The sequence below is a fragment of the Mustela erminea genome, chromosome 12, assembly GCF_009829155.1.
Source record: "Mustela erminea isolate mMusErm1 chromosome 12, mMusErm1.Pri, whole genome shotgun sequence".
Taxonomy (NCBI): Eukaryota; Metazoa; Chordata; class Mammalia; order Carnivora; family Mustelidae; genus Mustela; species Mustela erminea.
Genome location: NC_045625.1, coordinates 17,389,941 through 17,416,397, shown reverse-complemented (window position 1 = coordinate 17,416,397; position 26,457 = coordinate 17,389,941). Strand labels below are relative to the sequence as shown.

General features: G+C 45.5%; 1 protein-coding gene across 3 annotated transcripts in view; it reads right to left on the bottom strand.

Annotated features, from left to right (window-relative positions):
- The window catches only part of ASTN2 (astrotactin 2), an 854,980-nt gene that overhangs the window by 28,649 nt on the left and 799,874 nt on the right, over positions 1-26,457 (bottom strand). For all 3 annotated transcript variants that reach the window (XM_032307618.1, XM_032307619.1, XM_032307620.1), the window contains one exon: positions 21,768-21,909. In XM_032307618.1, the coding sequence (XP_032163509.1) occupies positions 21,768-21,909 (142 nt within the window). The remainder of the gene's footprint in view (positions 1-21,767; positions 21,910-26,457) is intronic.

Here is a 26,457-nt window from a genome sequence, read left to right as displayed (position 1 = left end):
TTCCTGGTATATGAATTAGACCTCAAAAAAAAAAAAAAAAAGCTGTATAAACAAACAAAACCAATGGTATCAATCTAGAAGAAGCCTGCGTCCATAAAGGTGGCCAGGCCATGAATTTGGGGCCTGGGCCTCTCATACCTGTAGCTTTCTGCTGAGTTTGAGCAAGCACCCCCTGCCTCAAGTCCTGTCCCATGGTCACTCGTATATGCAGAAAGGGGACACAGGGGACCTTCAATGAAAATTTAAGTGGAGAGTATGGCTCTGGTTCACAGGTAGAGGGTCTGTGGACTGTAGCAGAAATGCTCAAAACTCCAGTGTGATGCGGCACTTAGGGACGCGGACTTGGAAGTGGGGAAAGTCATGCTGTTGCGTACAGGCTATGCGACGACACTGAAGTCCTTTACCTCCTCCAGCCTCAGTTTGCTTGTCAATAAAATAAACATGGTTCCACCTGCCTCACAGCATTATCAGGAGGCGTCCTCAGGGTAGGCAAGATTCCCTTAGCTCAATTCCTCACAGATATTAACAATTCAATCCATAGTTAGAATTACTTTTTTAATGATCACCCCCTGTAATTCCTACATCTCTGATAAAAAAAAACAACTACTTTCAATCCAATGCAGCTTCACCTTGAACCTGGGGCTTATTCCCAACAACCGACCCTGGTTCCTCTCTCTGCCTGGAACGTTCTCTCCCCAGCTCCTTCTCTCACCTCCTTCAAATCTTTGTGCCAATGCCTCCCTCTCAATGAGGTCCCCTTTTAAATTTCAGCGTCATCCAAACGGCTACACCTAGAAGTGTATTAGAATCCCATTTACCCAGTTCGATTTTTTTTCTTCGAATATTTATAGTCTTGTAATATATTATATGATTTCCTTGTGTGTTATGTTTATCAATTTTGTCACTCCTGCTTGAATATAAAACTAATAAAAACAAGGACTTAGTCTGTTTTATTTACTGATATATCCCCAATGCCAAGTCACCAGGTAGGCCTTCAATAAAGGTTTATTGAATACGTGGATATGCACCTATGAATGCGTGTGTGTGTGTGTGTGTGTGTGTGTGTAGTGTAGTGTAAGTAGAATGTGAGACATTGCATGTGCACTGCTCAGGGCAAGCGTGGGTCCTTTCTCCTACACTTAAGCACTGGAAAGCTAGGAGAAGGAAGAGGTAGAAAAAGAAGAGGAGAAGGGATTACAGTTTTCACAAACTCAGAGACTTAGGAAGGCTAGTCCCTCTGTGGCTATTTAAGTAGCTGTTTGCTTACTTTACCGTAGTGTTAGAGACCTATGTGCACCCAGGTGCTTTGGCTGTAGCTATTATAAAAGGAGGTGCAGCCCAGCAACTCTATGCACCAATGGACATTATGTAAAACGAGATTAAAAAGAAATATAAAGTCATAGTCCGTGCCCATCAAGGGCTCCCAATTTATTCAACTCTGCACACACACACATATTTCATATATACATATCATTTTTGCCAATCATTGACTATATGTTATCTAATTTACTCCTTATAATATCTTAAGTAGATTGAATTATCTACATTTATGTTTACAGATAAAGAAACAAGGTCTCAGGGATCAAATGAGAATTCCTGAATCACACTGGGAATACTTCCAGAACAGGGTCCAAACCCAGAGCTGACCTGACCCCAAGTCTGCATTCTTTGTATTACACAATATGACCACCATGAGTTAACAACACTTCGGTCTTCATCCAAAAGGCACTAATAATCCTATTTGAACAGATATAACATGCCCTCACCAACCAATGATGAACAAGACAGCGTGGAAAGTTAGGCACTGGTAGAACTAGTCAGAGGCGGTGTAAGGGTTTGGCAAAGTCCTCCCCTAGGGGAGCAATGAGAGCTATTCCCCATCACCAGTTTGGGAAGGCCGAGCAACGGAGGGTGAAGTTCAGTGGTACGGACAGCATGGCTTAAAGATCGGTTCTTCAAGCCAGGCTGCCAAGAAACAGGTCAGAGATGACGAAAGCACACTAGACTTGGACGTGCAGTATCTCAGCAGAGCTCCCAGCAGAGATGGCAGGCAGAAGAGCTGGCCACGGCTGCCCAGAGAGCCCCGAGGGAAGCCTTGCCTGTGTCAGTCCTGAGCTTTGCAGAGCACTCAGAACACTCTCAGGCTGAGAAATGCCTAGCGCCTGGACAGTCCACTGTGAATCTGCTTTGTCAAGTGGCTTGGTCAACCTCCTGGTTTAACTAAGCCTGAGAGAGAGCAATCAACTTGTCCTAGGTCACACAGTAAGGTCAAAGCAAACCCAAGGTCTGAACCCAGACCGCCTGCCTCCGAGACAGGATGCAGTGTAGACACTTAGCAGAGTGAGCAGATTCACAGTGAAAACAGAGAACACGGCTGAGAGCGGGGTGCCTTCCCCAAAGGTGTCCTCCTGCCTCCATTCTACTTAGCATTGACCAGCCAGCAGGGTCCCCACACAGCCTTAACACTGGACCGTTTTTGCTCTGTTTTGATTTTATTTTGTCCTCTTCTCACTCCACTGATACTAGCTCTCTGGGCCACATGGCCCTATTCTCTGCTTGCCCATACAGACTAACTTACCGCTTCTTCCCAGCAGCCATGATGTCTGGTAAGTCAGTGTCAAAGACTGTAGGCACTACAGGACTGATCCCTGTTTTCCCAAGAAAGGGATTCTGCAAATAGGCTTCAACCTCCCCCTACGTGCACACTGCAATGCCAGGCTCAGGGTGGTGTGGTTCCTCTGGAAGGACGTGTGCCCCAGATAGAGCAGAGGCCACATCTGCGTTCAAACCTAGGGCCTTCTGCCTCCACCACTGGGACCACACACTCCCCAGCACGATGTCCCTCTTTGTTCTAGCCAGTGGGTCTGATCACTGTTGTGCACAGAGCCTCTGTTTACTATCTCAGAATCCCAGCCACCATCCGGCTCCCTTTGCCCTGTAAAGATAAGCCTCTTTGGTCGACTGGACACATCGGCCTTAGAAACCTTGAGCTACTAGAATAAGGGCAACAGGCTGGCTGGGCACCGTGGGGGCATCCGGGCCTGATAAGACCTCGCCACGGCTGGACAAGCGCTCAGAGACGTAAGGCTTTGCGTAAGCACGAGATTAGAAGGATACATTATTAAAATATTTATTTTCTTATAGGTATTGACATAAAAAGTGTGGGGGGGGGCAAGGTTCCCAGGAGAGATAAGACCCAGTGAGATTTTCAGTGCCTTGGTTTTGAATATACAGCTGTTACAGAAATTAAGATGATTAATAAATAAGAAATAACAAAAACTGTGTTGGTTGGAAGCCGCTGTACTTTCAATTTGCTCACACAGGAAACTAGGGACGCCAGTGGAGAGTAAAAAACAAAAATTCGAGCAAACAGATAAACATAAACTCACTTCGCTCTGTAGACGAGGCTGATATAGACTCAGGAGAGTGGTTGTATCTTAAAAGGGTTGGGAGCGCAGAATCAGGCTGGTGACGGGAAAAGGGTAATCGTCAAGTCCATTTTTAATTTTAATTTCTTTTGGGATAAAAGAAAGAGCCCTGAAGCAAGTGCAGCAGGGCCCCGGCCGGTCTTAATCCTGTATGGTGGGCACACGGTGGCTTATGGAAGCATCTCCATATTTTCTGCATTTTATTTTCATTTTCATGATTAAAGCAAACAAATGAATACATCCCTGACACCTATCAATTTACACATTGCAAAGCTTATTACACAAATAACCTTGAAAGCAAGACAAAGCAGGGTTTATTGCCCACATTTTACATTCAGGGAATTTGATGTTTGCAGGGAGGGTGGAGAGGGGACGTTTTAATCAAGGACAGACAGAGTGGCAGTGTGACGGAGCTGGCGCTTAACTCAACTCCTGGTGGAGGGCTCCCTGTGCTACATTCACCTTGACATGGAAGACACAACTACTCCCTCTTGCAAAAAAATCTCTACAAGGCTTGGGTTGGTCCAAGGACAAAGACGGCACCAAGACACTTCTGAGCTCCGGCTTCCCGGCCCGTCCACCCACCTTCAAATCACTCTGCTCTCCAACAATGAATCTTGATGTCACTGGTCCAGTAAATGTTTCCTAAAGCCAAGATAGAAGGCTGGGGCTCCCAGGCAGTTCTACCCAGCACCCTGCTTCGTAATCACACCAGCCCATTCTCCCCGTGAACCTTCTTGTCTATTTCCTCTTTGTGAGTTGGGGTGCTGCCCCCTGAGCAGGGTTTTCCATCTTCCCACCTCCCTGAGATAGAGCATAGACTACGAGGAAACACAGTGTAAGTGCAAGACTGATTAAGAATCTGGGTGTTGGGACGCCTGGGTGGCTCAGTTGGTTAAGCAGCTGCCTTCGGCTCAGGTCATGATCCCAGCGTCCTGGGATCGAGTCCCACATCGGGCTCCTTGCTCTGCAGGGAGCCTGCTTCTCCCTCTGGCTCTGCCTTCCACTCTGTCTGCCTGTGCTCGCTCTCGCTCGCTCTCTGTCTGACAAATAAATAAATAAAATCTTTAAAAAAAAAAAAAAAAAAGAATCCGGGTGTTGGCATCAGAAAGACCTATACGCGGACCCTGGTCTGTGCTCCACTTCTGTGAGCCTCTATTTCCTTGACCGTATCAAGAGGATAATAAAACTCAAAGGACAACAGGATTTTTTTGTTGTTGTTTTCAGTTTTGTTTCCCGTACTTTTTCTGGAAGCAGGGTGTCTGTGTCCACTTAAGAGACCTCTTACTGTGATTTGGATAGGAGCTTCCATCTCATGTCCCTAATGTGGGGATATCACTCAAGCAAAACAACTAGAGTCCTTTCCTGGGGATGGAGAGGGATGTAGGGAAGGGGTATGGCCCTCTTTTTCTAAGATCCCAGGCATGAAGGACCATCCAACCCTATGCCAGGGTCCACCTCCATCTATGCATGAGGAAAACCCAACTCAAAATGCAGCCCACACACAGCAAGGTTGAGACAGAGACAGGATCTGTGTCATATCACCTACACTCTTAGATTCGGCTGGGTCCGCAGTCAGCACGCCTGTTGAATTTCCCAGTTATGTAAGTCAATACATTCCATTTTTCCCATAAGCACTTCTGAGTTTCTGCTATTTGCATTCGAAAGTCCAGCTTCTCATATAATCCTGAACTATCCCTTAGAACATTATTATGACGATGAAACAAGATAACGTTTAATCACATACTTAATGTAGTATCTGGCGCATTCCTAAATGTCCCAGCAGTGGTGATGATGACGGTGGGAGATCACCGCTATCATTAGTCAAACTGTAGTGGACCCTTGTCCCAGAAGGAGGACTGCCCTTCTGCTCGGCTCTCCAGCTCAGCTTAGTGACGGGAAAATAAAACTTCTGCCACTGCCTGGTCATGTGACCTTGGCCAGCTCTCTCTCCACCTGGAAGTTTGGAAGAACCAAACTTCGAGGCTCTGGGAAAGACCCATACCTGTTCTGATGGGGCCAAATGCTTCTTCCTCTGAGTGTCTCAGTACCTAGGCCATGAAGCTATGGCTGACACTGTCCTCTTCTGCCCTTGATCTTCTGTCCTTTACTTGCTGCCATCCCCACTGGGACGTGAGCTCTCTGGGAGAAAGAAACCATATCCCGTTCTTCTTTCAACACTATCAGCCCCTCCTATGGTAGTGACATCCCTAAAGAATTTCATGCGATTTCACACACAGATGAGAACCAAGTACTCTTAAAAATTAAATGGGGATTTTTTTCCAACTCACAGAAGCTCACTTATTTTTTATCTTTCAGGGGATAGTTACAATTCACAGGATGGGCTTGGAAAAATGTTTTCTGGTTACCCACATTACTGCTCTCCCCGGCCCCAGCCTAGGAAGCAAGGGAGTGAAGTAGAGTTCTTACCAATAAGCATCAGACAGGACAAATTTGTGTCTGCTGAGGAGCTATGTCTGGCTCACCCCTCACCCTGTCTCAGTCCTGTTCATCGGACACTGTAAATTTCAACCACCCTCCTCTCTTCCAGTTCTAGTTACCACTAGAACTCACTGCCTCTCATTCAGGCCGTGGAAAGAGCTTCCTCATTTGCTTCCTACAGTTCTCTCCCACTTCCAACCTACTGCCGTTTTATCAGCCAGAGTGAACTTTCTAAAGGGCAAATCTGACAATGTCTACTAAGCATCTGGTTTAAAAACTTAATGACTTCCTTAAGATAAAGTCCACCCTTCTTAGCCTAGAAACAAGAATCCCTTTATGATTTGACCCCATCAATCTCTTCGGCCTCACCCACCAAAACCGTCCTGTTGCCTGATGGTAACTTGAGCAGGGCTTGTAAATTGCTATGTTGCCTTGCTATGTTGCCTTCTTCCTATGTCACCTTCAATAACTTTCACCTATGACTCCCTCTCCATGGAAAATCATTCTCCTTTCTCTCCCTACCTGCATCGTACTGATCCTGCTCATCCTTAAAACAAAACTAAATTATGACTCTTCCTGGCCAGGTTTTACTGGACTGAGAGGCATTCTCTCATCTGAGCTCTCACATCATGGGCCACGTTTTCTCATGCGCTCCATGGTGGCAGGGACATTGTTCATCTCTGGGTCCCCAGAATGCATGTCAGGGCCCTTCAGAGATGTAGAGACTCAAAACCAAATGGAATGATTAAATACCAGTGCTAATAAGGAGGATGTTACATTGGAGCACAGCCTTAGAGACAAAGTGTGCGCTGGCTAAGTAAGGAAAGGTTAAAGGACATCCTTCCTGACTGCTCCCCAAATTCCTGTTTCTCCCCACCTTTTTCCATAGCTCATAACTGGTACAATATCGTAGAACCAGCTCACCAATTTTAATTGCCTTTTGTATGGTGGTTTGCATACACACCCAGCTCATCCCAGCAGAAGAGGGAGGTCTGATTCAGGGCAGCTGCCCTGCCTCATTTTTCTAGATGTCCCTCCTAGGGCTTCTCAGGAAGGAACACAGTATGCAGGTTTAGAGCATGAGCTCTGAGATCAGAAAAGACCTGTTTTTAAATAGTAGTTCTGCCATTTACTCCCTTAGTGACTTTGCCTACTTTACTAAACCTCTGCAAGCCTTCATTTCTTTACCTCTAAGGTGAGGGGAGAAAACTGTCTGCCTCATAGGATTATAGCTTAACCTTACAGATTAAATGTAATATTACAAGCATTCATGTATCCAATGAATATTCACTGAATGCCTCCTGCATGTGTGCCATTGAGTATATGGAAATAAACACTATGTTGACTCTCACGGACAGTCAAGTCTCAGAGGTGACAGACCTTAACGCACACATAAATATGTCATCTCCCAGTTTAATAATTGCAATTAGGTAAAGGAGTAAGGAGGCATAATTTAGATTATGGGTTGGGGATGCCATTTGAAGAAGCAACATTTAGGCTGACGACTGAAGAATGAAAAAGACATGCAGCATGTGCCAAGGCCCTGTGATGGGCGGAGGGCACTATCTGGTGCGTAGCAGGCTCATTCAAGGCTGATACGACATCAAGAGAGTCTGGACTCATGAGCGATGAGGAGCTTGGGCTCCGGAACCAGCCAGTCTGAATTGAAATCCTGGCTCTGCTACTGACTACAGCATGACTTTAGGCAAATTTCTTAATTCTCTGGGCTCTGGTCATTTCATGTGTAAAATGGGAATAATAGAGCTCTGTCCTCATTGAGTTCTTGAGAGGACCAGACGAGGTGATTTATGTAAAGCATTTACAACAGTGTCTGGCATGTCGATAGCACTCTTTCAATAACAGCCATTCATATCACGGATTCTTCCTTTTTTTCTATGGAGTATTTACATGGATACTATCATAAAGGAAGAGGCAAAGGTCTTGTCTGAAGAAGACATATCCAAGCTAGGAAATGAAAAAGAATAATGGGAAATTATGGGAGGTTGCCCAATAAAATACCAGGAACTGGGGTTGCCTCTTTGTAAACGGCTTAATCCATGCCTCTAGGGTCAGCACATTTTATGTGCCAATGGCACTCCTGAGATGCCTCCGGGGGACTCCCTTTGGCCTGACATGGTTAGCTGGATTTGGACAAGGTTACTGAGATTCCTGGAAGAACGCATGATTCTGAGACAGTGCCTTATTTAAAAATTCACAGGATTAAAGCAAAAACAAACAAATAAAAAACCCTAGGGATTACCTCTTTTTTTAAAAAGATGATTTGTTGATTTAATATCTATCTAGAAGCCAGCAAAAATTGCCGGTTTATTTATTCTGTAGCTTCTGAGTGTCTTCCTGGCCTGTGTGCGCTCTCTTTCTTCTACTGTTACAGGCCATAGATACAGTTAAGAAATAGCTATTTAGGTCTTAAGTTAGTACACTCTTGAAGGAGAGAGTTCTGGGGGCAGGCCTGTGATAAGGATGAGAAGGTTGGATGCCGTCCGTGGGAGTCAGGCAGGCAGCTCACCCAAGCACCGACTTCCCCACAAGTCAGACAGGCCCCTGGCCTTCCTTGCTTGTTTCAATCTGTGAATGTTTCCCAGAAAGAAAGAGTAACTTCTCCTTTTTCTGGCAGGGGTGCCTGATGAAACTCCTTGAAAACAGGGCCTCTCCCTCTCCTTCACGCTGGCCTCACACATGCTAATGCAAATGAGTCCTGACCCAGCCAGGGGTCTGCAGGAAGGCTGCCAGGAGCTTTAGAACAAACATGCAAAGAATGTTATTTCATTTCTGGCATCCTGGGGAAAGAGGGATGCAGAGAGGGAAGTTGGGCAGTTGTGGGGGGGGGGCTGGGGGGCTGGGGGTGGGGGGGTGTACGGTGGGAGGGGTGGAGAGGGAGAATTAATGTGAGCGCTTACTGCAATAAGACTGAAACAAATGGAAAGGACGGGAGGAAGTTAATATGAACAAAAGGTCTATCAGGGGCAGGAATTGACATATAGAACAATTTTTTTCGTTTTTAATTTGACAGACACATTTTGAGGTTGATTTTTTTTTTTTTTTTTTTTTTAATTCCCCCTTTCTGGACAAAGGCTTGGTCTCAAAAGTTAGATGTATTTTTTCAAAGGTCACCTAACGATGAAATTTAAGGCAGATTTTAAAATTCTGAATTCTGTGCTGGATCCTCTACAGGAGGCTGGCTTACGGACTTCCAAAACACCTGTGAGCACCACAAGCCCACTTCCTAGGACCCTCTCCACCCTGTCCTCCCTTTCTGCCCCTCTTCTGATTCCAGATTCCTAATCTCTTACACCAAAACGATTACAACAGTTCTCTAAGCGTCCCTCGTCTAACCCACACACCATGGAGACCATTCTAGATCCGAATGTAGCCTTCTCACGTCTGCTCAGGATGAATCAATCACTGGTTCCTTAGTCTGCCTTACAAGGCCTTGCAAGTTCTGCCTCTCGAACCTCATACAGTAAATATCTCAACTGTCCTGAACCTTCTGCTGTTCCTTTATGTGTCCCTTTAATTTCCAACCTTCTTGTCTTTATTTCAGCTGTTCCCTCTGTCCAGGATGCATTAACTTCCCTAATTCTAAATGGTCAACGCTATCCACTCTTCCAGACCCAGCTCCGACGCACTTCTCCCGAGGTACACTGCCTGTGAGAGATCACCAGGCCCTCAGAATTTCCGTGCCTTTATTATGGGCAAATCACCCTCCACCCCAGAATAACTAGCTGCTCACAAGTTTGTTTCCAACACTGGACAAAGCTCTCTCAATCTGAGCTGTAAGATTTCAAATTTCAGCCCCACCACAGCCTCTAAGAGGAATGCATAGGAACATGCCAAAGGGGACTCTGGAGCCAGGCATCTTGTGTTAGACTCATGGTCCTGCCATTCACCAGTTAGGTGGCCTGGAACAACACATTTAGCCTTTCTTAGTGTTCTTAGATATAACACAAGGATCCTATAGTACCTGCCTCAGAGAGTACCATATTGTGAAGGATCCAAGAGTTAGTGACAGAACTTGATAAGTGGTCGGTGATGACAGTGAATAGAAGGCTGTTATGTCATTGCTCTGGTCTTGACTAAGTCACAAATGCTTATGTGAAGTAGTGACTCCATCCGTCTAACCTACAGTAGCCATTACTGACCTTTGGTGTTTGCTGAATGGATAGCCTATTAAATACCTGGCCTTGTGTTAGGGGCTCACAGACTCCTAAAGCATGGGTTCTAAAACAGGTCCACTCTTGGAGCCCTGACAGTCTTAGCTCCCTCTCATCATGAGAGCTGTATTTGGGATGGGTTCAAGGAGCAGTAGAAGAAAAAGAGAAAAAGGGAAGGCACCTCTTGTTAGGTCAGATATTTGGTGAGAACAATCCCAAATTTTTTGCATCTTACATCCCCAAGGCTCCTGAAAGATGCTCAGAGAGAACAGAGAAAAGTGAGAAACTTCCAGAACAGTTAGCTGATCATGAGTCCCCTTTATGGTCATCCTTGAAGAAGATCTACTAAAGAAACATCTTGTACGCACTTGGTATATACCTGACAATGAGCGCCTACTGTGTGCTCAGCACCCACGCCTGAGAGCTAGGCATGTGTTCCCCACTCCCTACTTGCCTCATAGTGAAACTAATGTAGTAAATAACAGTATCCTCACCTTACAGGCATGGACACTGAGACCCAGGGGAAATAAGTATCTTATATAGCCAGAAACTACCTGACATTTGAACTGACCCTAGGGCAACCTGACTCCAAACCCTAGCCTCTCTGCCTCTCAGACACCCCATACGATAAGGGGCACGAGTATGCTTGGATCCAGGACAAGAAAGCAGCAGGTGGTCTGCATGGGAGTTGAGAGCCCTGTCTAGCCGAGCTCTGACAATGATTCTCTAAGAGAATCAGATGGAGGACAGGCCTGGGCCCTCCCTGATCTTCAGTTTCTCCCATAAAGAGAGAAGGTTTAGGTCAATGACTTCTGAAGCCTTGAGCTCAATTATGTTGTATTTCAAATGTGAAAGCACAACGGGTTGTTGGTAAATGGGAGAGACTGTCCTTGGGGGAAAGAAGAACAGAGCAGAAAGAAAAATGCCAGAAATCTGGATTGTGTCTCGCTGCGGAGTTTCCACACATCACTCACGTGATCTCCCGCAGTCTGCTAACACCTTTCCAGTGAGGACCCTCAAGACTGCTCACAGCAACAGCCTCCTTTCTGGGTGGAGGTGGTGGCAGTCAGGGGGACAGACAGCCCTTTGGCATGCAGTGATGGACCCACACCCAAGACAATGGGAGCAGGGAAAAGTCAGGACGTGTGGCTTCTAGCCTGGGTCTACTCCTCTCTTCAGTTCCTAGAGTCCTAGAAACCAGAGCAGGAAGGGATTTCTCCATCCAGTCCCTCCTTGTAATCAGGAAGAAACTGAAACTCAGGAAAAGGAAGCTCTTTGTCCAAGGTCCCTTGTGGATGGGCAGCAAAGCCGAACACAGAACCTAGAGTGGTGGCTTGTGACCCCATCCCAGGATCCCCTCACATGCTGAACTCTCTCTGCGCTTCCCGCTCCAGCAAGGTGAGCCTAAGGTAGAAGGCGGGGTCAAGGCTTGCTGGAAGGAAGCCTGGATCAGCCGTCAGGACCATTCTCTCTTACTCCCGGCTCCTCTTTGATGGTGAAGTCTATGAGTCTCTCAGGGCCTCCGCTTCCACATCTGTACAGTGAGAGCGCTTACCTAGATTAGGCATTCTGAATTAACAACCTGCAGGCGAATTGTGACTTACAGAATTGGTCTCGGTGACCAATTTTAAATTGGTTGCCAGCAAGTACTAATTCAGAGATTTCACTTAAACTCCTAGATTTATGGCCTGGAATATTTTTTCAACACTGGGTCTATACACTCACATAGTAATAACTGTCTAGAGCTAAGTGTTCTCTGCTCCATTTCTAGTTTACCACAGTCCCCACCGCTCCCTATTATAAATAACCATCGCTGACCCACTGACATCACTTAAAAGTGCTCCCTACAAAGCCTAGCTGAGAGTTCACCCCATGTCCCTTAGCCTCCTGATACTCTGAACATGAGGCTCTCACTGCCCCCGCCCCCCGCCCCCCCCCCCCGAGATTACCATCTCAGTGAGGGCCAGCATTAGAATGTTTGCGGATAGGGCCCTAGCAAAATTCTAATGTCTGCCTCTGTCTTCACATGGTAGATACCAGTAACCATGCCAGATTTAGGAACCAATCTAATCCAGCATGAGCTCATCTTGATCCTTGTTCCATTTACAAAGACTTTATTTCTAAGTAAGGGCATATTCTGAGGTTTTGCATAGACACGGATTTTGGCGGGGGTATGGCGGTGGGAGCAGAGGTGGTGTACTCCTCAGCCCAGTGCAACCCCTCCTCTTACTTTCTCAGGAAGACTTTGCAGTAATCTGCAGAGCAGGCCTGCAGGAGACCTGACTGGATTAGCGGCCCTTCCAAGGGGTTCTCACAGCCCCTGGACATCTCCGTCAGAGCATGAATCATCATGGAAAGGTCTCATCTCTTCTGCTTCCCCACTGTACCTGTGAGCTCTGTGAGGACAAGGCTGTATGTATTTGGCCTATTGACTTCTGCATCCCAAGTACCCAACCTAGCGTAAGACACTTTGCAGATGCCCAACAAATACGTCCTTTTCCTGAGCACTCTGACTGTTCTTAGAGGTTTCCAGGACTGAGCTGAGCCCCTACTGCTTCAGTGTGGCCCAACACATGCCCTACTCAGGGCACCACTCACTGGTTCCCCAAATGTGTGAGGACCCCACCCTCTCCCTTTCCATACATCAAATGTCACTTACCCCCGGACTCTCTACACACCACAGTCAAAGGGTCAGAGTGGTCATCACAAAACACAGGTTTAAATATAACCTGCCTCTCCTCAAGCTTTTCTTCACTCCCCACCACCTGCAGGATAAAGTCTAGCTTCTCTGCCCGGCATTCAAGGCCTAACTTTCCAGCATGGCCTCAGTTCCCACCCACCTGCCCTCCATGAGTTCACACAAGCAGTCTGTGCCCTGTCCCTCCAGAGCTCTGGCTAGTGTCCCATTCCTGGATGAAATCTTGACGCAGTTTCAGAAAAGAAACAGCCTGCCTGAGAGTCCCCAGCAGGTTTTAGGAGCCTCACTGTCTGTCAGCTGAAAAACAGCTTTATTTTTCCTCTACCGAGTCTCTCTTGGCTTGAGATGCATGGCTGTATATGCTTCTGGCTTGAGGACAGCCCTTCCCCTTTCTAGGGCCCCAACTGTGCACTGTGGAGAGGTCAGTATGACCTGATGCTAGAGGGAACTGAGTCTTGAATCGCTAGGCTGCCTCTGTCACGACTCCCCACCCCACCTCCCAACCAACAGGACAGGGCACCACAGCCACGGAACGTCACATTCCATTCAGGTTTGGGGCATTAGAAGCCATTGGCCCCTGCTTGGCTTTGAGACCCTTGGCCACACCTTGGCTGTTGGCTCCAGACCATATTATGGGCTCAGACTCTTGTATTTAGGCTGGGGTGGGGAGTCTATGGAAGGATGAAAGAACAGAGATCTTGGGACTGAGCCAGAGACCGAAAAGTGGTAAGTAAAGAAGTGACGAGACACGCACGTGCAGAGATGACAAGTAGAAGAGAAGAACACACAGACTGGTAAAAAAAAAAAAAAAGACAGACAGACAGACAATGGGAAGTCCGAGTGACACCAAGAGAGAGGCAACATCTGTGACCAAGACAGAGAGAAAAGTAGAAAGTGAGAAGGAAAAAAGAGGGGGAAAGGATAAGAGTCAAAGAATAAAGAACTGGACAAAGGGGAAGGAAAGATGAGATGTTAGAAAAACATGAGGGTTGCAGGGAGAGCAGAAGAGACGGCGATGGACGGAAGGAGGTGGGTAGGGAGGGAGGAAGAGAGAAAAGTCGAGAAAGCGAGGGAGAAGGGAAGCGGTGGGAGGGACAGAGGCAGGGACGGAGGCAAGAGGACTGAAGAGAAGAAAAAAGAACTGAGACAGTATCACACTGGGAAGAAAAAGCCAGTAAAAGAGCAGGACAAGAATTATCAGGCCTGTCCTGGCTCTTTGCCTTGGTGTGTCCTGGATCAACCTTGGGCCTTCGCCTCAGCGTGCACTGGTCCAGGGGCTGTGGCCCAGGGCCCTGGTCAACATAGCAGGCTTCTTCTGTGCCTATCTTCCTTCTCCTAAATGCTGAAAGTCCCTTAAAAATTGGGCCTGGTCACACTGGGGACTTGGCTCAGGAGGCCCATTAATCAGACAGGGTTACTGAAACAGAGAGAGAAGCGTGGGGCCTTAAAGCTGAATGAAGCTTTTCCATTCAGACTCAAACTCTCCAGTCACCAGGGGCTTGAGTCTCTCCCTTTGCCTCCATTGTCTCTTAAGACACACAGCCTGTAAATTCACAAAATGGTTTTTTGGGTTAGCCTCATTCAATCCCTCTTCTACAAATGGAGACCCGGAGGCCTCCAAAGGAGAACATCCTTGCCCCTGGCCTCACAGCAGCCCAGAGCCAGAAGCAAAATGACCCTTGGGTCTCTCGCCTCCCATCATCTGGGCAAGTACTTTTGGAAGCCAGCCTTAGAGGGCTCCTGATGACTTTCATGCTGTTTCCAGTAAAGTCTGTGCTGATTCTTGGCACGAAGAGAGGAAATGAAGAGGGTAGGGTAGGAATGTAAATAAAGGGAAACTTTGGGATTTCATCTAATGTATAATTATAGTATTCATGGCGGTGGCCTTGGCTGCTTCTGCAATGTGCTGCCCAAGCTGTGCCCAAGCAGGGGTGGTGTCCTGGGGGCATTGGGGGCCCGGCAATGCTCCCTCCATCCAAAGTCTCCAATCTCTCTGGGCTTTTGGAACAGCATCTTTGGGCCAGGAGTCTGGACTTGTTTGCAGAAACACATGGCAGTCTGGAGACACTGGGAAACGACTCGGCAGATGGGAGCTGGAGATCCTGGGTAGCTCCAAACGGCATGGGGAGCACATGGCTAAGAGAAGCAGAGGTCCCTGTACAGACTTGGAGCTCACCTGGGGCTGTGGCCACGCCAGGACTGCAGAGGCAGGAGGAAGTTTGGCCTTCGGTGGTTTTAGCCAAGTAGCTTTTGGTGTGAGGACTGAAGATCTATTTTCCACATTGCTTCCAACTCATCTGGGCACACATGGGTCTTTGCACAAAAGATCCCTCGGAATAGATTCTACCCCTTAATCCTCACCATTTCTACATGGCTAGTCCTTCTCATGATCTAGTGCAGAAACTTTGAGCTCAGGCTCTGGAAATAAATGAGCTGAATTCAAAGCTTGGCTTCTCCTCTATTACTGACTTTGAGGCTTTGGTCAAGTTACCTTAACTCTCTGTGCCTTAGTAGCCTAATCTCTTGGATAAGAATAATAGTGATTGTCTTAGAGAGTTCTTTGGAGGATTAAATGAGCTCAGGTTTATGGTAGGTTTGTAGGTAGATAGGCAGACAGACAAATCTCAAGGTAGATACAGAGACAAAGACATAGGGCACGAGGACGACCTAGGTACTTAGTACCAAGACAATATCCCCTGCATATCTGGTAAGAAAGGCAGTTAGAGGTTGTGAGTGAGTGAAGGGGAAAAGTCAGTCTCTCCAGACTGGAGCACCGACTTGGAAACATATTCAAATCCTTCAACAACCATTTATGGGATTCTTCATGGGCATCCGTCACTGTCCTAGGTGTCAGGGATAGAGGATAAAAAGGCAGACGCAGATCCTACTCTATGCAGCTGTCAGTCTGGTCAGAAAAGATAGACAACGAAGAAGCAAACAGATACCAAACCATTAAGCTTTAGTAAATACATGGCTTTGTGTGTCTATATGTGTGGCAGGAAGGATGGACGGCGATCATGTGGTCAAGGAAGGCCTTTGTAAGGACATGACATGACATTTAATTGCAAACATGAAGGAGAAAGGGAACCATCATGGGAACCATCATGGGGAAAGCCAGGAGAAGTCCACCCTGGGAAAAGGGAAGAGGTAGGAGCAGAGACCTTGACGAAGGAAGAATTACTACTACTGCCACGTTCTACCAAGTGCCTGGGGACGATGAGTAAACAGCCAGCGTGAGAGATAAAGTTTAAACGTGTTCTCCCACTGGAATGCTGTGAACACAACAGGGTCAACATGCAACCCAGGCCCAACCGCTTGGGTGAAGACTGCTGTCACCAATGGTAATGACAGTGATGCTCCTTGTCCTGCCGTTTATTAAGTCCCGACAATGAGTTAGACACCATCTTGTGCTCTTTCCCTGTTTCTGTCTATTGAATCCTCACAACCCTATGGAAAAAGCCTTCCTGTGATTCCATTTTACAGTTGAAAACCTGAAACTCAAGGAGGTTAAGAAATTTGCACAAGGTCACACTATGGGTAGGTGCGGAAGTGGAGGTAGAAACTTCCCTCTGCCTTAGTTCAAAGGCCTAATTTAAAAATATGGACATGAAGTGGGGAGTGGAGAGAGGCACGTGGATTCAAAATGCCTACTGCCCTCCCCATTGTTGATCTTTGACAAATGGGGTGACCGAGAAAACCCTTCAGGAAACCTTCGGAAAAATTCAAGCACTTCCTCATCTACTACTCTTTTTAATCTTTGTGAGGACACGAGGACGTGGAAGTAATCATCTCGTTTTACGGATCAGATTACTCAGTTCCATTTCCCAGATGAGACGGGTGAGTGTGAGGCATCCTCCCCGGGAGTCTGCAGGCCACCGGCGGCGTCTGCCTGGCCCCCGTGGTCCGTCCACTGCAATCAGGGTTGCTTACAGTTCAAAGCCCCTCCCGCTCCCATGCTCGGACAGCTCCGCACGTGTGGTGGACAACGACCAGGAGAGCATGTGGGCGAGGGGAGGGGACGCTGGGTCTCAGAGTCAGCCTGGGTATGAATCTCAGGTCTATTTCTTCTTGTCATGTGATCTGGGGTGGAATGTGAACCCCTTTAAGGCCCAGTTTTCCCCACAATGAAATAGGAGGTGAGGAGGAGGAGGAGACATCAGCCCCACAGCGTTCTGGCGAGGATTAAATGAGATAGCACATGTAAATCCCCACTGTGGTTCCTGGCACAGGGTCAATGCTCAGATGACTACTACTCCCCCCACTACTGCTATGATCCAGGAAGGAGGCACTGGGTATTAGGGTGTAGTCCGCATCCCTGCCTCGGTGTGCCCGTCTCAGAGCACAGAGTTGAACGTTTCGATTTCATACAAAACAACATCAAAGCCAGGGGAGAGGGAAGAACTGGCCCCAAGTCTCACTTGGGAGTCAGTGTGGGAATGGCTGTCTGACTCCTGACCTCAGGCTTTTTTTTTTTCTTTTTTTTCCACAATGCCTTCTCTCCTCTAGGGCCCTGGTTTTGCTTTTCCTCCTCTCCTCCGACTCCACCCATCCCTGCTAAGAAAGAGCCCCTCCTCCCCCCTTCCCTCTGGTCCCACCGTGGATGTTGGCACATGGTTGTAGTACCCAGGCTCCCTTGGCATTCTTTTCGCAGAGCTGAGGCCAGGGAGGTGAAGGACAGGCCCGGGGCAAGCCTCTGAATGTGTGGGAATGCACCCCCCTCCCCAGGAATTGGGCCTGGCCGCTGCTGCATGTTTGCTCAGGACCCTTTGGCAGGCATCCACGATTAGAGAAAGGCAAGGCAGCCAAGACAAGACAGAGGCTAATTACCTTGGGTAATAGGAAATTGGGGAACGGCGACAAGAAGGGTGTCTAGGCCTTTAGTCAGGCAAGGACAGGGACCATGGGTGCCGAGCCTGGCCTGACCCATCCATCTTCAGTGGGAGATTCCTGCTCGGGGGTCACTCTCCAGTTCCAGCAACCCAAGGGTGCAGGAGCTGGCCACACTCTCAGCCCTTCTGGGGACCCTCTCTCTGCTGTTCTTTGTTTGTTTTCATTCAAAAGCAAAACAAATGGAACAAACAAGGAAATTCAATTTAAACAGGGCCCAAATGCTGATGTTTCTGTTTTGCTACACCCGGGTGAGCTTAGGACAGAAAATCAGCCTTGACTTTCACTCCTCCAATTGGTCTCAATCCTGTGGTGCTGTGTAAAATTACACGGATGGAGGGGCTGCAAAAGAAATTTGCCTTCCTAGGTGAAGTAGTGAGAGGGTTGGATACTCAGCACACGAAAGAGAGCGAGAAACAGATAGAGAGGAATCCAAACTTAAGTAAGAAATAGGATAGAGAAACGGAGTTAAACACAGACAAACAGAAGTTAAGAGAAAAGCAAATGGAAAGGCAAAGAAGAAGAATGGCTGGGAGAATGGCAGATAGACAGAGACAGTGAGCTACGCAGAGCAGATGTACACAGAGAGGCAATGAAAGGCATGAGAGGTGTCCAGAGACGCAGGGAGGCACACTGGGGTAAAACCAGAGAGAGAGAGAGAGAGAGAGAGAGAGAGAGAGAGAGAGAGAGAGGTAGAAGAGTAGGAAGGACAGGAGCCCAGGAGGAGAAGGAGAGACAGAATGAGAAGAAATCTTACAGCATAAGTATGCATTTTCTGAACCCTCAAGCTGGGACAGATCTCGCACATCTTCACTTTGAAGTGTTGAAACTGCAGAACAAGGAGACGACATCAATGTTTAGCCCAGGGTCCCAGAGACAGAAGTGGCAGTAGTGACATGTGAACTCAGACTACCTGCCTGAGAGACTGGCCCTCCATGCCTGGGTCACCTGAATCCTGTTATATCTCTGGCAGTGTCCGTGGGGGATCTGGTGCCCTGTGCTTAATGCAAACCCAGGGGTCTGGACCCATGATCTCTTTGCATACTATTTCCTTCCCAAAGGATCCTGAATGGTCCTTTTTTCCAGGGCTAGCAACACCCCAACCTGCCCCACAGGGAATGACTCCTCTAGGACTATCCTTGTCAAAGATACAGATAACCATCAATGGAGTCAGGGAGAACAAAAGAGTATATGCAAGGCATTCTGGTAAACCCTGTCCATGGAGTTTCTCCCTTAAGGCTTTCCCCTTTAACCCCATAAGACCAAAACAATTACCAGCTCCCTATTTCCAGAGAAGACCCTATGGGACAGAGCAGTGAGAACTGGCTTTTCCCAGGGCAGGTTCTGAGGACAGGGAAGAATCAGGATTTGTACTCGGCTCAGCCTGTCCTCCTCCTATTGCCACACACAGCCATTCAACCCAAGAGTTAGAAAACTAATTTTGGTAAGGAACGAGCAAGCAGAAAAGGAGAAAACCCAAGAACTGACAATGCAACTATTTTAAAACCCAAGACTGAGTTGGTCAGACTTCACGGAAGGAAAGCCACCAGCAGGATGAGAGATGGGTCCAAACCACACCCTGGGCTCCTTGTCAGAACTGCCCAGATTCCACAGCCATTAATAAAATCAATTTCAAAAATAAAATAAAGAAGTCTTCAGAGTTAGCGATGACAAGCTCATGACAAGCATATTTCCAGGACAGAAGAAGAAAGGATGGTCCTACTTCAAGAGGTGGGAAGGGGGGAGGGGTGTCAAGCAGAAGGAAAAGAGGTGAGGGAAAATGACATTTTAAATGTCATTTAAATGTCAACTGATTTGTCAGCTCTCAGTGTTAACTGCTTTTGGGGTTCCATAAAACATTTCATTGCTCTCTACATAATGGGCCTGTAGGATTTCAGACTGGCTAATGTCAAGGCTCCACAATGTCACCCAGAGACAAGCTTACAACTTGTGTCTCAGTGGATAGGAACCACCTGCCAGGGCTCTGTCCCTCTCTGCTAGATGCTATCCCAGTAAGTTGGCAAAAGGAGGAGAAGGGAGTTAAAGTTAATTTTTAGCCCAACAAGGACAGCAAGAACAACAGTGGTAATAGCTTACACTCTCACTGGGAGTTCATCACCAAGTAGAGAACTTTTGTGCACTATCTCGTCAAATCCTCTTGAGGTCCCAGTGAGTCAGACACCATCATTATCCCCATTTTCACACAGGAGGAAATGGAAGCCCAGAAGGTTGAGAAGCTCACGGTGTCACACAGTTGGTAAGTGCAGGATGGAGACTGGAACCCAGATCTGCCTCCCTCAAGTGTATGCACATAACCGGGAACAGAGGAATCAGAAGTCAGCCATCATGAAACCTTCCAGAAATGCTACTTTCTTCACATAATCATAGTTTTTAGAGTTGGAAAAGACCTTATAGCTCTTAATTCAGTCACGTACTTGTATTTTATAGACGGAGTGATCCTAGAGCCCAAGAGATTAGTGTAGCACTCAGGGATTAAGAAGCTATGGAGTCATGATCTCAAGATCTGGATCCCAAGTCACCACGTAAGGCCTAAGGCAAATGCTACCTTCTCTAGGAAGTTTGTCGAAATGTCCCACAAGAGAGATCTGATAGCCTATGGTATTTTGGAGACTCCATTCCTGGAGCTCTCCGTGTCCCCCAATGATTTTGCCATTCTGACAAAATAAAATTCGGGCCTGCACATCTACGACACGGTCAATTTCTAGCTTACAGTTATATTCCTGAGTTTGGTGTGTAATCTGTTGAGTGTTAACCAATGAGCCTGAATATGCTGGGTATTCAAAAGAGTGCCATGGTCTTTAGAAAAAAGTTTTATCTTCCAGAGGAAGTAGGGACAGGATATGGTTTGGAGGTGAAGGAGATTCACATTAATTCTCATGCAACTCTACAGCCTAGGTTTGATTATTACTTTTTTTACTGAGGCTTATAGAGGTAAAGCAACTTATTTAAGGTGACATAGCTAAAAATGTCAAAGCTCAATCTGATCCCACAGTCTGTGGTCTTTCATACTAAGTTATAAGTCATTGGATAATAGAACCTTTGTCTTCATCACATTCATATGATTTCTTAACTTAGTACCAAGTCACAGAAAGTCCTCAGAAAATGTATGCTGAATAAGTGAGTTATGAAGAAGTAAAAATGTGAATGAATGAATGAATGAATGAAGAAGTGATGAATAAGTAAGTGAATGAATGATGGAGTAGAGGAATGAACAGATGAATGGATGGTTGGAGAAAGAGAGCAAAGGGGAGAGAAAAGGATGGGAGGAGGGAGGGACTAATGATTAGGTAAATGGGTAAGTAAGAGGATCACTGAGTAAATAAAAGAAAAACAAATGATTTCAATAACTGGTGAAATTGGTTGCTAAGGGAAGTGGCCTGTAGTTTCATAATTAGGATACAAGAAGACAGCTTGTCTCTAGAACCCTATGTAATAGTTTATGATGGGTGCAACCCAATGCAGCCATACTTGCTGAGAGCAGAACAAAAGAAAGATGAGGCCCCTTTTTCTCTGAGATTAAGAGCTGAGCCTTGGAATGACTTCCTTTTGCATCTCTAGAAGTTTGAATGCAGTGACTCAAGTGTACTCTGTGAAGCACTGATAATGGCATCATTGCTAAGGGAAGCAGCTGAATCTAGTAAAACAAGCTAACAAATATATATATATATATATATATATATATATATATATATACACACCATATATAATATATAACAAACATACACACACACACACACACACACATATTTCGGATCACTAATGTAATCTTTTTCAGAGGAGATACCATAGAATTAAGAAAAGAACACCAGGCAGGCACTCCTGTTCCAGCCCTCCTTGCTAACTTGCCACGTTCCCCCTCTGGGTTACAGATTCTTCATCACTGGGAAAAATGATTTTGTGGGCCCTAGTCTCCCCGGACCCTTCAGCACTAACCCTGTATGATTCTCTGGCTTACTGTGGCCACACATCTCCAGTGGACTCTTCTAAACCTCAGATCTCAAGGAACACATATAGGCTGGCCTATCAAATATCTGGTTGGCCTGGAGAGATGACTCACACTTTGCCTCCCAGACTTAAAATCGTCCTGTTTCACACTCCCCGCACACCCAGCAATCTTACTTGTAGAGACCGTCGGGCTCCAGACACTTGAAGATGACGGAGTAGATACTGACTTCAGGGACCTCTCCATGGCTTCGACCAGCCGCTACACAAGATGTACCCAGGCCAGAGAGCAGGTCATCAGCAAAACTCAGGAACTCTCCTAGAGGGAGACAAAAAAAGATGAGCTCTCCAGCTCCAGCCTTGGTGAACAGACATTCTTGCTGCTGTCCAAACCCATGAAATGTCTGGATATCATTATCAGGAGGATTAGTGGACAAAAGAAGCATAGCACATGAACATGACACAGATTATTATCTAGCCCTAACGACTCTGTTTAAATCTATGCTGTAATTTTCTCAACTGGAGAGTGGTCATACCAATACCTACCTTTTTGAAATTGCAGCAAGGCTCAAATAAGGTAAATTACTGTGTACTAAAAATGCATGAAAAGACAACAGGGGAATAGTACTTACTGTCCAGAGAAAATTCCTGGTCTTGTTCCTGCTGTTAACTTCCTCTTAATTACTTGAGCAAGGCCCTTCCTTCCTGGGATTGCATTCTCCTTTCTGGTATAACAAAGGAGTTGGGCCAAGGGTGTAAGGTGGGTTTTCTATCACATGGTCACTCTTAATGCAGTGATATTAAATTCATGAAGTGTTATGTTGAGATGGACAGAAACCGGGTCCAACTAAGGAGGAAAGAGCTCCATGACTGATGAGTGATGAAGACCATGGGACAGGAAGGAACAGTGGAAAAGCAAGTGCCTTCAGCTCCATGATTTCTTTTTTTTTTTTTTAAAGATTTTATTTATTTATTTTACAGAGAGAAATCACAAGTAGATGGAGAGGCAGGCAGAGAGAGAGAGAGAGAGGGAAGCAGACTCCCTGCTGAGCAGAGAGCCCGATGCGGGGCTCGATCCCAGGACCCTGAGATCATGACCCGAGCCGAAGGCAGCGGCTTAACCCACTGAGCCACCCAGACGCCCCAAGCTCCATGATTTCTAAAAGTCGATTTAGCCACTGGGTTTTTAGGAAGCAGCTGAAGTTTACTAGAAATGGGCCTGACTAAAAAGAATAACTGAATATTTTTAAATCTTGGGATCTAGTCTTAAGTCTGTTAAGAATTTGCTTGATATCTTGGGGCAATTGAATTTCCATCTCTGTGTCTTAGTTTTTCCTCTGCGGAATCAAAGGGTTAGAAACACTATTAGAATTTGAAAAAAAATAAATAAAAACACAGATGTACAGAAAGATTGAGTTATGTAGACAAACATTATGGTACTATTTAAACCAACAAGAATTTAGAAACAACTAAATGGTAATGATATAGAAATAGCAATATCATTTATGGTTCAATGATGCAATGGAATATTTTGTAGCTATTAAAAACAATATTGTGGAAGAATATGAAATTATATGAAAAGATATTAAGCTAAAAAACAGGCTATGCTATTACAGATTAACCTAATGTTTGGTGGAAATTTTACATTTATATCCATTTCAAAAGAGAAGGAAGAAATTATAGCAAATACATAATAGTGGCTTTGTAAAGTGAGATAAGCAAAAATGAGAGAGAAAAAACCCCCATTATTTGTGTTTTTTTTAAATTACCTACAATGAACATGTATTACTTTTGTAACAAATAAAAAAAAATCAATAAAAAATTACTTAAAAATAGATAAAACAAATGAGCCAGACTAAATGGCTTCTAAGTTCCCTTCCAGTTCTAAAATTGGATGATTTAGGAGCAAAACAAGCATGAGAGTTATTTTATACCACACAGTAAGGAATAACAAGAGGCCTCCCTACGGTTCATTCCTCCTCCTTCCTGTCTGATATGGAATGCTGCATACTCTCTCCTCACTTATTCTTAGTAACAAGCAAGAAGAAGATGCCCACTCAACTAAATTCTCTCTATTTGACTTTAAGGGCAATCCAATATAATGGAACTAGCATGGAACAGTAATATTGGCCAAGTGTCCAAGAAGACTGTGACCCAAGGAGGCACTGAGAGGGCAGAATATACAGATCACCTCCTCTGGTCTTTCAAAGAAAAGTTTCATTCTGCACTCACAAGTAAATGAGGTTTAACAATTCTCTGACTGAACCATCTAAATGGGCCTGGGATTTCAGGTAAACAACAGTTCTACAAAGCATTTCTTCCTATGGTCCAGTATAGCAGAGCTGGTGTGCAGTGTTGTTCTCCACTGTTTACAATGACAACTACAGTTCATAGACTTGACCCATCGTGCCAGAGGCAGAGGAAGGGTCTGAATCAGGCTGATGTCAGGTTGACACACAGGTTTACCTGCTATTGTTGGGACAGACTTGGGACTGAATTCTATTTCCACCATTTACCGCAAATGTCTTAACCCCTCCAAGTCTCAGTTTTGCTTTCTGTAGTACAGGGTCAATAACTCTTACTGAGTTTGGAGTCTAGGAAGAAAGGATGAGTTTCAGAAGAAAATCTTTGTCTTGAACCAGCAGTTCTGCTAGAAAATGAAAAGGTAAATGAAAACCTGATTCATCAAAGATTTTGGTCTCCCCATTTCTTTCAGAGGCCCCTTATGTCAGCTTCTTTCATAGTAACATCATAAATCAAGAAAGTCACTCTGCCAATAGGTACTAAAACAGAACAATGTATAGAGTGAAAAATGAAGAAAGGGGGAAAAACATGGAATTACTCACAAGAGGGAATAAGGGTTTTGTTTCTCTTGGTTTCTTAGGATTTCAAGTCTGGCAGCTTGCATTTGTTTTCTTTGAGCGTGGACCCATGTCTGTCTGCTTTTCAATTTGTTTCTAGATAGCCATTGAAAGAGTTGGCCCCTCATGAGGGAATTCAGTATTCCTGTGGCCTGGATTAACTATCTTCAGGCCAAAATATGGTTGACATTCATTTACAAATGGGCATAACTTTCCAGATATTTCAATCCATTTCAGAATAATTTGGACCCTGGATAAAAGCCTCATAATATGTCTGAGAAGTCAGTAAGATAGGCACACTATCCTAAGGTTTATAGGTTTAGCTCAAGTGAAGAAACTGGATAGCATGGTGTATACAGCTAGTCATACCGGGGGCATTCTAAAGACATGTAGTGACCAGTTCTATTTGGGACTAAATACACATAATGATCTTCAAATGAAAAGAGTTAAAAGAAAGAAAACATTCTGTACCACATTTTCTTTTCTTTTTTTTCCATTTATCACAATACTTAATCCTAATGAGTTAAATGTTAATATCTCTGTTGTAAAGCAGAGATGAAGCACACAAATTTAGGGAGGGACCCAGCTGAGATTTGAACCCAGATCCTCCTAACTCCAAAGCCATACCTTTTCTTTTACACTACACTGCCTCCTAGAGAAAGTTCAAAAACAATAGTGTTAGAAAGTGAGCTTTCTCAATTTTGTTCAGTCTGCAGCTGAATTCATGCCACTTTGAGTTCTACCGGCTTGGGGAATGAAACCATAAAAGAAACGGTCCCGGACCTTCTACAGTTTGTAATCTGACAACAGGAAGGATTCTGAAATACAAGAACAGACCCATAAAGTAAAATGTAAGAGTGCTTTTCTTGGCACTCTGTTCCAGAAGGTTTAAATGTAACCGAGGTGGAGACAGGTGATGAGGGAATGCTTCACTGTCCTTGCTCACTTAGCGAGGGGGGTCCTGAGAAAGGCCTGGAGGCTTCTCTACACACACATGCAAATCAGTTACAATTCAACAAATGTGTCAGGGTCCTACAATACACCATACCTCGAGTCTGGCGCTGGAACAATTCAACGAACAGTACCACAGTACAGTGGTGAAGAGGTTGAGCTCCGAATTTACGCTCCCTAGGATTACATCTTGGTTCACCCCCCCTTTACAGCTTGCCTTGGACAGATTCCTTGACTGTACATCTACTTTCTCACATGTAAAACAGATGTGATATTAGTACCTAACTTACAGCGTTGTGAATATCATATAATAATTGCATACACTGCTTACAAATCCATTAGCATCATGTCCGGCATACACGAAGGGCTCAAAAAGATGTTAGCTATCATTACTGTTTTTGTTATTATTTCATCATAACAGAGAAGAGAGATAAGGACCCTTAGTTTTTGTTTTTGTTTTTGACCTAGCCTTTGGATAAAATCCTGTCCTTTTCCAGGTGACTCCTGAAGCCTAGAGAAGGAAAGCAGCATGTCCGTGGCCACATACAAAGCAGGAGGTTGACTTAGAACAAGAACCTCATCTCTTGACTCATAGCCTATGTGATGTTCCCCATCAGCCAGCCTATGAGAGAAAATCGCTGAAAATTACAGACGTTGGTCTTGAATTTCTGGCCAGCTACAGTTGACACGAATATGAGCTCTATTTATTTACTATGTGCCAGGTGCTATGCGAGACGCATAGTTCCACCTGGCCATCTTCTTAAACTTGGACTCTCTGAGAAAGATTAAAAGCCCCAGAGAGACATAAGTAGTTCAGTGGGTTTCCACTATGAAATATATTCTAGCAGTGGTCTGTGAAGTAGAATGTGCAGGATTCTGGGTTGAAAAGGAATGACAGAGGTGGTAGGTAGGGGCTGAAATCTGTCTCCTTCACCCACGCTAATGTTACACCAGAGCAACACCAACTAGTTAGATTTGTTTTATATACGGATGGTCCATGTTTTATTTAAGTTGGGAAAAAACTGTTTTAAAAATGTTGGCTCCTAAGTTTTATT